This window comes from Trichosurus vulpecula, chromosome 6 (assembly GCF_011100635.1).
Source record: "Trichosurus vulpecula isolate mTriVul1 chromosome 6, mTriVul1.pri, whole genome shotgun sequence".
Classification (NCBI taxonomy): Eukaryota; Metazoa; Chordata; class Mammalia; order Diprotodontia; family Phalangeridae; genus Trichosurus; species Trichosurus vulpecula.
Genome location: NC_050578.1, coordinates 154245579 through 154259154, shown reverse-complemented (window position 1 = coordinate 154259154; position 13576 = coordinate 154245579). Strand labels below are relative to the sequence as shown.

At 36.0% G+C, this 13576-nt stretch overlaps 1 protein-coding gene across 1 annotated transcript in view; it reads right to left on the bottom strand.

The window, feature by feature from the left end:
• The window catches only part of PPAT (phosphoribosyl pyrophosphate amidotransferase), a 53676-nt gene that overhangs the window by 13487 nt on the left and 26613 nt on the right, over nt 1–13576 (bottom strand). The window contains exons 2-3 of the mRNA XM_036763016.1: nt 2214–2283; nt 703–909 (exon numbers count right to left, since the gene is read on the bottom strand). Coding sequence (XP_036618911.1) covers nt 703–909; nt 2214–2283 — 277 coding nt within the window. The remainder of the gene's footprint in view (nt 1–702; nt 910–2213; nt 2284–13576) is intronic.

The window sequence follows — 13576 nt, the reverse complement described above, 5'->3', positions numbered from 1 at the left end:
ACGGTGTCAAAGGTAAATCAAGATTTTGAGTCTGGGTGATTAAGGGAAGGATGTAGCCATCAGCAGAAATAAGTCAACTGAGAAAAGAATTTGTTTTGTAGATTTGTTTTTGTTTTTGTGGGGTTAGTTTGACTTTGAAAATGTTTAATGTGAGATCTCAGTTGGCACCAAGGGATCTAACATACAATTCCCTAGGAAACACTGATATTTGGGTGAAAAGTCTGAACTAAAGATACAATTCTGGGTACCATCCGCATAGCGGAAGTTGTTGAAGTTGTGACAATGAATTAGCATTGAAGAGATGAAGGAAGAAAGCTGAGAAACTAAGTCTTGAGGAAATCTCCAAGGCTGAGTAATAAAGGCAAGGTACCAAAACAAATTATCTTTCTTTTTACCCCATCCCAGGCCTCGTGTTTTAACAGCCTAAGATCGTTTTCAATTTCTTGACTTTATATTATATTTTCTGTTTCTTATCCTTCGAGTATGGAAATAATGAAAAGAGAGAGAAAAGGGGGTAGGTGAAGAGTCCTCCATGTCCCAGAATATTCCTCTCTATTTATGTGACCCACGTAAAAAACATTCCTTATCAAATTATCTTTAATGTTCTCTAAGCAGAGATGGCTAATATTACAACAGACTTTCCCAACCTAATTATAAAAATTCACCACTCTGAGCCCCCCAAAAAGCTCTTAGAACACTCACCTTTCTCCTCAGATGGACAGAGTTGATTAATTCTCCATTATGTGCCACAGCGATCTTGCCATGGAGTGTTTCAACAACAAACGGTTGACAATTCACCAATTCACAATTCCCTGAGGTGGCGTACCTTGTGTGACCAATTCCAAGGTTTGAAACATATAGCTTCTTCAAATTATCCTCAGTAAATACATGGTTTACAAGACCCATTCCCTTGTAAAATAAATGTAAATTGATTAACTTAAAGGAAAAGACTGCTAAGATGATCAGTTATTTAATTCAAGCCAAGAAGCATTTAAGAGTCATTAATTTATAGTAATTACCAAGAGATTGGGCTAAGGACAAGTTCTTGCCTTCAGTTAAACAATAAGAAAAGTACTCAAAAGTGCTAAATCTCAATGCTAACTTAGCAAAGCACTTATTCTTTATTTCTATTTACTAGGTATACTGACATAAAACAACAATGGAACAAAAAAGGGCACTGAATACTGTCAAAAACTAGATGCAAATAAACTTGAAAAATTTGACTGAAAAAGAGCAAAACAAGCCTTTTTTATTTATTTTGAAAATCACAGAAACAAAGGTTCAGGGAACTGGAAGAATAACCTCTTGGTTTAAGTAAAAGCCACATATTCTTCTCATAGTAAACCACAATTATCCCATGGATATGCTATAAATTACAACTATGTTGATTTTCCCTGTCCACTGCCAGCTCTTGTATACCCAGAGGCAAAAGCAGGTTCTTTAGGAACGAGCTAAACAACAGTGGTTGTGGAGTCAGGGTTAGAATTCTAGCTCTGCTATTCACTGCCCATGTGACCTTGGACAAGTCACTAAACTTCCCCAGGCTGGATGACACCACTAACAGATCTTCTGCCTCCTTCTATGACATTAGGATTCTGGGTGTGAATCAACCAACTACCTCTCAAATGATTCCTTATACAAAAAGAATCAAAACTTGCTATCAGTAAAAGTAAATTTCCCCATAAAGAGTATCAGGACACAGAATGTTTATCACATGTATTCATCTATATTTCCAGAAAAGCCAATGAGAAATAGAGATCAAAACTCTTATGCTTGGTAGGGGCATGATTTCTTCCGCTCCCCTAAGTAAGAGAACACAGGACAACAGAAACAAGACTCTTTGGAGGTAATATAATAAATATTTAGGCTCTAATTCACTTTGGGCCTAAGTAACCAAAAAGGGAAAATTCTTACGCTTACTATTAGTCTCGTAAAGGTCTACCTCCTCACTCTGAGAGATACTACAAAGCAGACATTTAAATTCAAAGAATGCCAATGATTTCCCAACATAAATGAATACTTACTGCTTTAATGAATAGTAGCACATGAAAATAAAAGACCCACAGTAATTTTAAAATCCCATTACTTCTTAATGAATGATTAAATGTTTCCATAAACTACTGTGTTTTTAATAAAATAAAACATAAATAAATAAATGAAGCTTGGTTTTAACGACAGCCAAGAAATATGAAAATGAAATAACATGACATTACCTTATGGGTTCGAATTGTTGGCATTAAACCATATCCATCACTTGTCACAATCCCAGCACTCTCCTGACCCCTGTGAACACAAAAAGGTATTACTGTTCAAACTGCCTGCTTGATCAACTTTGTTGAATACATATATATGTATATGTATGTATGTACTAAATCATACTATTTTACTGCCCTGCTCAAAAACCTTCAGTGACTTTCTATTGCTTAAAGAATAAACTAGAGACTCCTTCCTGGTGTAGCCAGTAGGATAGGATTTACATTGTTTAGAGGACTTTTGGTTGGATAGTAAAGAGATAAGAAAAATCTCTACTTTAATATGTATGAGAATCCCTAAGAATCATTTAGGATGGATATTACCTAAGTCAGAATCAGCAGCTCGAGAAATACATTGTATTGGCTGGAGTAATAGATTCTAATTATCAAAGAGAAATTCCAGAATTTAGGTGAAGAACCTATAGTTTTGTAAAAATGGTAGAATAGTTCAAGTGATTATTATTCCTTGTGAAACAATATCCCTTGCGAAAACTGACCCTCCTTCCAAAAGAACTATCAGAGGAACAGAAGGGTTTGGTTCTATTGATAGAATAAAATTGGGAGCTAAAGCGTGGGTAAAACGGCAGCCAGATGATGTTCCAAAGCCTGTGGAAATCATAGCACACAGGAAAGATAATACTGTACCAAACTGTACCCTTGACTCACGCATTCTACTGTGGATGAGGCTATGATAGTGGGATTCGTGGACTCTAGAAGCATGGCTGACCCTACATCCACCCTGCTTCTAGTTGTTGTCTCCTTGCTTCTTTTTGGATTTTTGTCTGTTAATTTTTTTTTGCTAGATTTGTTTCCTGAAAGCTTAGTACCCTCCACCTGCAGATGCTTGATCACTTAAGCCAGATGTCATCCCTTGATAGCATCCCTGAACCTGGCCTCAACCAAGCTCTGGATGCCAAATAAAGAACTGACCTCTTGACGGGGACTCTTGACCTCTTGGGGCAGGGATAGCTCTACATCCAATTTCAGCAAGAAAAAAGATGGAGGACAAGACCTTCACCCCTTACCCCAAGATTATGAGCCCCATTCATTCAAGGGGGGAATGATGATATTGTTTTATGAGCTTATTTTCTGTTTTCCCCATTATATTATTGTAAAGTTCTGTTGACAACAGCTGCCCTATTGATTGCCCCATTGACCTATGTAATGGATAAGAAAGATCTTGGGGCCAAATACGTCGGTAATGTAAATGTGAAGATCTTCCCCCCATGCATTAATAGGCCCATGTGACCTGCTTACATCATGGGAAGCCTAAGTCACATGTGGTGGGTGGAGCAGGAAATTAGCAGAGCAGTAGAGCTGAGGGACAGAGCTGACTCAGGCAAGCTAGTTGGGCTGTGAGCATGTCTGTGGGAAGGCCCCAGATCGTGGAAGGTTATGGGATGGAATGGCTCTCTGCTGTGATACTGTCTATTAACCTCTATGCTGCTTGGATAGACTGGACTTGCTGGTTTGCGGATTGGGTTTTCTGGTGTCTGAATTACTGTCTTCTATATGGAGAGTCTGTTATATTTTGCGATTCAAAACCACACCAGCATACAATCACAACTGTTCTGAATATTGCTTCGGCGATACATTTGGCTTTGTTCAGTTCTCCAAAACAAAGCTCTAATATGTTTCCAGCCTCACTGCATACCCCTCACCTTCCTGCACTCTACCTGCTAGCTTAACTAGATTAACTAGCTGCTCCCCAATCTAGACCTGCAATCTCTTCTCTGTTTATATTTGTAGGGACTGACTCCAACTCTGTAATGTATACCATGTGTCTTTTAAAATCTCTTTTTCATTTTTAACTAAGGACAAGTGTACCACCTCTATTTTCCTGAAGCACTTTATCTAGAACATTCCTTTGACCCTATTAGATTTACCTATATAAAAGTCACAGCCCTTCTGTAATCTCTTTAAGAGCCTGAGAGTCTGGTTTTTCATCTCTCTATTCCCTAGCACAAGGGCTTACATAATATCTTATACATAGTAGGATCCTAACAAATATTTAAATGTCAATAGAATAAGGTTATATGTCCACCACATAAAACCAGCTTGACTCTTTTGACCGTATTAACTCTGTCTGACAGAGGCTCAATTTATTGAAAAGTTGGTTGCTAATCAGATCTAAGTTTATTTTACAAATGTATATAAATTACCCAGCTTCTTTTAAATTTTTTTAACTGAATACTTCCCACCAACTAACTTGACAACTGCTTCTTTAGCTATAATTAATATATGTTAAAATTACCAATTGTCTTTTTGAACACGGTATAATGGAAAGAATACTGGTCAGAGTCTAAAGACTTGTGGCTCAAGATACTGTGGGGTTGTAGATAAGTCACTTTAATATCTACGATCATTGATTTTTTTCCTCTGTCAAGAATGGGATGATATCTACAGTATTTACCTCACAGGGCTGTGAGCAAAATTATAAAGCACTACACAGATGCACATAGTTATCTCCTTAGTGTATCAATTACAGAAAATTGGCATGTAAAGTCATTAAGCCAAACTGGTATCACTGGGATCAGTAAAGCTGCCTTTTACTTCATCTTTTAGGATTTCAATAAATTTTATGGGGCAAAACAGTATAGTATGTAAGAAAGAGTTAAAAAAAATTTTAATTAATGCTTTATTATCCTTTTTTCGGAGGTTAGTAGGTTACCCCTCTTGCAGATACCTTCTGCTCCTTAATCACAAAGCCTGCTTATTTGGCAGTTTCTCAAGTTACACCCTTCAGGCAGCTTGAACCAGTTAAACTAGATCCTTTCAGCTCTGTAGAGCTTATTGACAACCAGTCGTCTGGTTTCCTAGGAAACAAAATCTTGGCTAGAAATAGTGAATCATTTCCAGGTCACTTTCAACATGGAGAGTGGAGCAGGAAAGCATTGGACTGAAGAGGAGGTTAAAGCTTTGTTAACTGTCTGGTCGGAAAAAAATATAAGGAAGCAACTTTATGGAACACTAAGAAATAAAGGAATATTCATCTACATCGCCAAAAGACTTCAGGAAAAAGGCATTTTCAGGGACTGGAAACAGTGTCGGGCAAAGTATAAAAATCTTAAGTATGAATACAGGACAGTTAAATATGCCCACAACTCTGGAGATATCTCTAAAACTATGAAGTTCTTTCGTGAACTGGATGCAATATTACAATATGAACCTGTCTCACAATTAACAGAGGATGAAGAAAGCAGGTACTTGGCAACTGAGACCCAGCTGGACATAAGTACAGCCCCAGAAAACACCAAAGGTAAGAAACAGAAATATTCCTATGTTTTATTTCTAATAATGAACTATCAGAATGTAAGGCTTTCAGTACATGTTATATATACATAGCTTAGAAGCAAAGAGTAAAAAGAAATTTTAAAATCCAATATCTAATTTATGCTTTGCAAATAAAATGCACCATTATAATCTGTAAAAACAGCATAACCTCATTAAAATGACACTAACTGCTCCTTGAGCTTGCTAGAAAAGTCTATCATTTAAAATCTCGATTAAACCATGAAATCAGTCACATTTTTTTCCAGCTTATCAGAAAGCTACAAAAACAAATTGCTAAATTATATTTTTCCACAACTCAAAGGTAAGACTGTTTTTTTACAAAGCACTGAATTTCTATTTGGGCCCCAGTTTAATCATCCATAAAACGAGAGAATGGGTTACAACTCCTGATTTTAGATTTTTCTAGGTCGTCTTCTAACTGAAACAGTTCTACTTATTTTAAGATTGTTATCTAAATTAGCTTAAGTTAATCAAGCCATTACAAAACTACACAGTGTTTCACCATTTACTGTTCTTTCCACTGGGGCTACCTCTAGTCACTTTGATCTATATCTTGCCAGTGGACCCAGATGGCTCCGGAGGAGACATTAAGGCTGGTGACTTTGCACAGCCCTCCCTCACTTAAATCCAATTCACTTGCAAGTCCTCTTCTAGAACCAAGGTCAAAAAAACAACTTCCCGCTATTTACTACAGTACTGAAAGTGACTGTGATTTAGAAATGAGGCAAAAGGGGAGGGGGGAATTAAATGAGAGGTACTTTGACCTGCACTATTTGGGGTACTGGTAAATTAGATTCCCCCCTCTCCCCATGCCTGTTCAAGGAACTTTTGTGCACAAGTACATTGACCATTAACATCATATTATGTGGAGGACAGCAGTAGGCAAAAGGAAAAAGAATCAAATCATGATATATGAATTCATAAACCAGTATTTATTAACTGTGGCAGCTAACATATATAGAGTATTTGCTTTATTCACATACAGTTTTTGTGGATAATTAAAATCAATCCAATGCATGTAGGGACTACTAGTGGAAGACCACATACCCTTCTTCCCACATCCTACCCCAACTAAATTTTTAAGTTTTTCATTTCTCAACCATGTTCAATGCTTAAATTTCTATGAAGATGAGTAAATGTGATTCACATTAATGACATCTTCTAAAGCATTGCATTTTTAAAGAAATTTTTTTTGACAGTAATATTCTAAACCATTTCTAAGTACCCCAATCATTTGACTTCACAGGTCTCTCAGCCGACCACAACAGGGCAGCTTCTTACCAGATATTTTTCCCTTCCTAGTTTCTCTTTCTCATTATCCTTAGAAATGATCCTAAGAACTTTGGTGAGGATTTTGGTGAGCAAGGAGGGACACAGTAATAAAGGCAGGAGAGGAAGGAGGATAAATGCTCTGGCAGAGGATATGGTCCTTCTACTAGTGGGAGGATTCTTCTTTGCAAAGGGTTATCACTTGGAAAATATCTGGACCACTGTAACCCAATTAGCCTCACTCATAGCTTACTATTATTGAGGAGTAATAAGTGACCACAATTTTTATGCTCTTTTTCCCTTTTGCCCTCCTTTTTCAAAAGAAGGCAGCTCAGAAAGGCTGGGCATGTTTTTTGAGGTGCCAAGACGCTTACAGGCAGAGCAACTAGATCGAAAAGTACCTGTTTGGAGAAGGGGATAACTGAGGAAGCATTTAGTATCATTTATGAGAAGAGGAACAAGGCAATAGACTAAGATGAGGAGAATGTGTTACAGTTGTTCTATGTGTACGATTTGATTTACTTTTGTATGAAAAGGATCAAGGAATTGGAGCTTCCAGGCAAGTTATAAAGAGGATGGGGTAAAGTGCCTTTGTTGACCAAATTACCTTTCCCTTTCTAGGTGATGCTCATAGTTTCTCTTTTTTCAAGGGCAGGTTCTAAAAGACTCAACAATGTTCAATGTTTAAATTTCTGTGAGGATGAGTGAATGTGATTCACTTTAATGACATCCTCTAAACAACTGCTTTCTTAAAGAAATCTTTTTTGACAATGACGTTTTGGAATTGGTTTAGACATGTTCAAAATCTTAATTTGATTTCTATATAATGCTTTTATATTGTGCAAGAAATTAGGACAAGCTGTAATTAAAATCATTTCAGAACTGCTAAGAGGTCAGTCACTAAGAATGACTCGGCTTTTACAACTAGGGCAAAGTTTGACCACTACCATCCTAAGTGACCAAGGGTGTCTTTTCCTTTTCAACTTTTCCACTTTTGGAAAAATGAAGCAAAAACTCAAGTATGTAAACTTATCCAAAATGCTTATTGATAAATAGAATGTCTATGGTTATTAAGAACAGATAAATGATATCAGCTGGCCAAAGTCAACAGGATCAGGGTACGAACATGAGGCAAGGGAAGGGAAGAAGTTTGGACAAATCTTAAAGAAAGGTTTTTCACTTCAAACTAATCAGAGTGTGTAACAAGAGAAATATGCTAGGGAGAAAGGTATCAAATTATACCTCATGTATTTATTTCTAAAAGGTTGCATAAGATGGTACAGAATACCTGGCAGCACTCTAAAAAAAAATGTTAAATTAAATAACCAAACTATTTCCTAGGATAAATTCTATCTGCAATAAACAATGACTATATTTTTGCATTTTCCCCTAAGTAATCAATAAGAAAAAGGTAATTAACCACCAAAGTCTTCTTCCACACTATAATGCTATTCCCAAATAAAGATGCTATTCAGTAGCTGTCTACTCTTACAAACCATTTTAGTTCACACCAAGTACTCACTGATATTACTTTTATCTCTACATCGTTATTATATTCAACTGGCAATGTTAGCTGCCCAACAAAATGAACAATGAGATCAAACAATCATTCAGTAATTGAAACTTTCTTCCAGGAACCTAGCAATGTAAAAAATGCTAATTGCATAATATCTAGGAATATGATTCAAATATGAAGTGAAACAAATCAATAAAAATAAATGTCCCACCTTTTTTTTTAGCTTCTGAGACATACTGGCTTGTCAAGTAACCTCTCAGTGCCCCAACTCTAAGACTCTAAGTTGCAGAGTTACTGATGATTTGCATTAACTGAAGACTTCATCACCAGCACCTTCCACCAATAAAATCACAGGGCCAAACACCTCACTGCATTTATGATTCAAACTTCAAATGCCAACTTAATGACACCCCTAGACTTATTTGTTCCTTTAATTTTTTTCTGTCAATTTGCTTTGGTGATGTAGTATCATCCTCCTCGATAACTGAATAATTCACATCTGTGCCATACTTTATAAAAAGCCATCTAATACAACAATGAAAATTAGGTCACTATTACAAAGACACTGACACAGAGTTTCTTTAAAAATATGAATCTTTTAAGGCATTTAAAATAAAACTTGGTTTGCACACTTCTCTAAAATTTATATACTTCATAAATCAAGATACATGCAGAAAGTTGATCTAACCTGTGCAAAGCCCGAATACACTGTAGTACTGGCCAATTCTGGGGTCTTTCCTTTGCATTGGAGGGCTTGTCCCAACTGCACAACTGCAGTGTTGATGGAAGGCAACTAATAAATTTTTCTATTTAAACATTAAATAACTGATCATATTTAGTTAAATTTTCTATACTATACTGCTGCATTTGTAAAATATACCTGTTAAAAATTTATGATACCACATAGTTGCTACCAAACCTAGCTCAAATCACCAACATGCACTTTTAGCACTATCTATTCACAGGTATAATACATTCAAATGTACTACTCGTTTTTTCCGCTATTGCCAAATGGAAACTTTGTTCTTCCTTCAGGTGAAATACCAGTTGCACTAGAAGATGATGAAGATATTCCAAGGGATCCTTTACTTTTTATTTCTCATGTCAGACCAATGGAACTAGGTATAGTATGGTGGAAACCCACATTCCCCCCCCCCCAAAAAAAAAATAGAAAAGAAAGTTAAGACAGCTTAAGTCTGAAAAACAGAATAAAGGTGAAGGAATTTCTAATCAGAAGTGGGGAGAATAATTCCTCTCTTTTCAATACTGGGGCTAAAAGTATACAGGCTAAAGATATCTAGGATTAAGGATCTGTTCTACGGTTCCCTTTCTTTTACCTTAAGCAGAAAAAAAAAAGGGCATTCCAAAACAAATGAGTCTTTAAACTTAATTAATAATCATCTGGAATTGAAATCATTCTTTCAATAGCAATTACTTTTTCAATTAGACCCATTTTTTGTATAAGGCACTAATTGTTTTAAGGTGCAGAGGAAGGAAAGAGGAAGGAGGGAAAAGGAAAGAGGAAGGAGGAAAAAAAATCTAAATCCATTTTTATAGCCTCCTAGGAATAAAGGCCTGAATTTCTCCACCATAAAAGCAAGGTAATCAGATCATCACAGAACTTCCATGGCTTTCCAAAACCTGGAAGGAGAAGGTCAGAAGGAATGGGTTGTAAGAATTAGGTTTAGTAAGATACTTCCTTACGCAATAATGTAAATATTTTCTTATAAATAACACACAAAGCAAAGATGTATATTCATATATTCCAGAAAGACAATGAGTCTCAATTATAACGGCAGGAGACTGAGATGATAGTGAAGAAAACTTGGGACAAAATGCTAGACATCATCCTCAACTTTGTTAATAAATTCAGATAGTCATGATAATAACCAGTTTTGCCAGTTAATGGTTACTTTCCCTTTGTCATTTTTTGGGGGAAAATACTAAGTTATTCTACTTCCAAACAAAAATATTTTCCTTACTGAATTTCTTCTTTCTTCCCCCCTTTATCCCACCTGATACAGGTAAACCAACATCAATACTGGATTCTTCTAATAATCCAACATTTATTCCAAGTGTAGCAAATGAAGGAGGAAAACATTGGACTATAAATGAAGTCAGGGCTCTAATAAGCGTTTGGTCAGACAAAAACATTCAAAAACAACTAGAGGAAACCATGAGAAATAAAAGAATATTTGAACAAATTGCTGCAAAACTTCAGAAATTTGGTATAGACAGAGACTGGAAGCAGTGTAGAACAAAATATAAAAACCTGAAACATGAATACAAGATTGTAAAAAATTCTCAAGACTTGGGCACAACTAAAAGTATGAAATTTTTCACTGAGTTGGATGCTATTCTTGGACATGCTACAGAACAATCACAAAAACTAGGAAACAAAGGAAGACAAAGACCTACAAAACATACAGATACAAAAATGGAAATTGACAAAAGAGGTAGGTATTAAAGCATGTTCACATTTTGCTTTATACAAAGTGAAAATCATGCAAGATGTATAAAGGAAGCAATAAGTTAAATAGATTTTATATTATTATTTATTAATAATTATTAATGAAGTTATTAATAAAGGAGATTAGAAAAAGACAAGACAGGTAAAACTGTTCTGAAAATAGAGAATTCTTTTAAGCCAGTTTCTGGCAAAGTAGATTCATACCTAACAAATGAGGAAGATGCTGACACACACCGTGTGATGTGCTGCTCAAGAGACTAGAATTCTAGTCTTGGCCACAGACAACCTAATTTAAACAAACAACCTAATTTAAACAGACAACCTAATTTCTCTGAGGTCAGCTTCCTCATCAATAAAAATAATAATATTCTGTGAAGCAGTGTTTTATTGTCCCTGTTTGACAGGAACTGAGGTTTACAGGTTAAATGACTTGCCCAAAGTCATTCAGTTTGTGTTGGTGTTGGTATAGAAATATTGGTCTACTAAGTCACATGATCTTTCCACTGTACCAAGATGTCCACAGGGAAGTCCAAATCATCCTTAAGGTTCCATTATCAAAATCCTATGATTCTATGTGCCTAGGTCTAAGTTGGGCAAATTAGAAACTGAGAAAACGGGCATGAGAGGAATTTGTTATGGGGTCAAAATAAGAGGTTAATTACAAGTAATTGCTAAGGTATCGAAGATTTGGTAGGTGGAAAGGGGTACCTCCCTGTGCTTCAACAGGACGGGAAGAAGTTTAAGTACCTGTGAAAAGCACTGATTGAGTTTTAGGTAGAATGAAGTACAAATATAAGGCAAGCATTCTACCCAACTTTCTGATAGAGGTGATTTTGGATATGGGCAATAAGAGAAATTGTTTTGTTTGACGGTGTCTACTTATTACAATATTGTTTTTCTTTTTAAATTTTAAATTGGGAGAGGTGGAGAAATTTTTGCTTGTTAATTGAAGATGACATGGTATTTTTTTTAAATGTCCCATCCCCTTACAAAGGATTAATAATTAAATTAATTAAAATTAAATCATACTTAATGAGGGCAATAACTACAATATTTTATATCAATCATTCTCTAAAGGGAAAAACTGAGACTTAGAAAACATTGTTCTATAAAATGCATAAACATATATGTAAATGTTATGTTTATACAGTAATTTCTGGAGATGTAGTTGAAGACTCAGTTAGCAACAAGTCTGAAGACCTAGAAGCATCATCTGTAAAAGGAAATCATGATAAAGGTAAAAGGATTTTCTTCTCTTTAATTCCAAATTTGTGATATAATTTATAGATATTTTAAAAACAAAAAAAACTCTCAAAAGAACAGTACAAGTAAGATGCTTATAAGCTGACGTTTGATAACCAATCTAGTCCAATCCTCTCCTTTAACAAAGGCATCTGAGGCCCAGATAATGTAATCACTAGGACTTTAACTCTATTACACAACAGATGAAACATGTATGCCTTCCCACTTTGGGAACCTCTGTTTAAAGTGTTAATAAAAGGATCACAGATTTACACTAAAAGTGTAACACAAACCATCTAATCCAACCCTCTCCATTACACAGATGAAGAAACTGAGGTCCTGAGAGGTCAAGCGATTTCCCTAGGTCTCGCACGTTGTGGCAGAAGTAGGATCCTGATCCACATACATAAATTACTGAATTACCTTCTACTCTGTTCAAAGAATGAAACAGGTAGCTAGTTAACACACAAAGAGAGAACAGGTTCTACAGTGAGTTGTACAGTTTAACCCCCTATTAGATATATATCAGAAAGGATTTTAAATCTCAATTTTACATAAAATACAATTCGTAATTCCTTTCAGGTAGGTCAACAGCACAAAAAAAAATACCACCTCTTCCCTCCCTCAGTATATATGGGGTTCTTAACCTTTTTTGTCATAGGCTCCTTTGGTATCCTGAAGCTCTTCTCAGAATAACAGTTTTAAATGAATAAAATACATAGGTTTACAAAAGAAACCAATTATATTGAAATTTACAAAAATATTCTTTAAAAAAGTTCAGAGAACCTCCTGCTTTATATGGTCATTTCCTGTAATGTTAAGACACTGTAAGGAAAGCAAAAAGGAGTGTCCTTTCCAGCCAACTGATGCCAGGAGGCATGGTTGTTTATCAACAAAGGTAGAAACCTCTTTTCCCAAACAGGAGGAAGGATGAAGTACTCAAATCCCTTAGGTAACCCAGAGGCTCTGTCTGGCACTGTGGAGCCTGCAGCCGAGTCAGGAAGATCTGGAGTCAAGAGACACATACCAGATACACAGACTACGGGCAGATCACCTAAGCTCTCAGTAGAACAAGACGCTATAAGACTATGGTGGGGAAGGGCTACAATGCTAAATTTGAAATCATAGGGATCTGGGTTCGAATCTCAGCTCTGACAGTTCTCATATGATATTGGTCAAAACCTCCCTTGACCTGGTTCCTAAATTGCCAAACAAGAGGACTATGCCAGGTGACCTTGGTGATGCTTTCCATTTATGATCTAAGTTCTGCATGGGTGGAGCAAGTATCCATAATGGGGACTTCTTAATGAAGTCACTGATGTGAACCCAAAAAACAAAAACTGGGTATACTGTATAAACAAAAAGACAACCTGTATTAGTTACAATAGCCTTAGTCTTAAAAGATTACTTACTCCAAGATTACTAAAAGCAAAATTGGTTTACAAAGCAGTTAACCTTTATCACTTATTTTTCCCTGCCTTAATTTCCTCCTGCCTCACCTCATTTGGTTTACTTCATGTATGGCATTCCTAC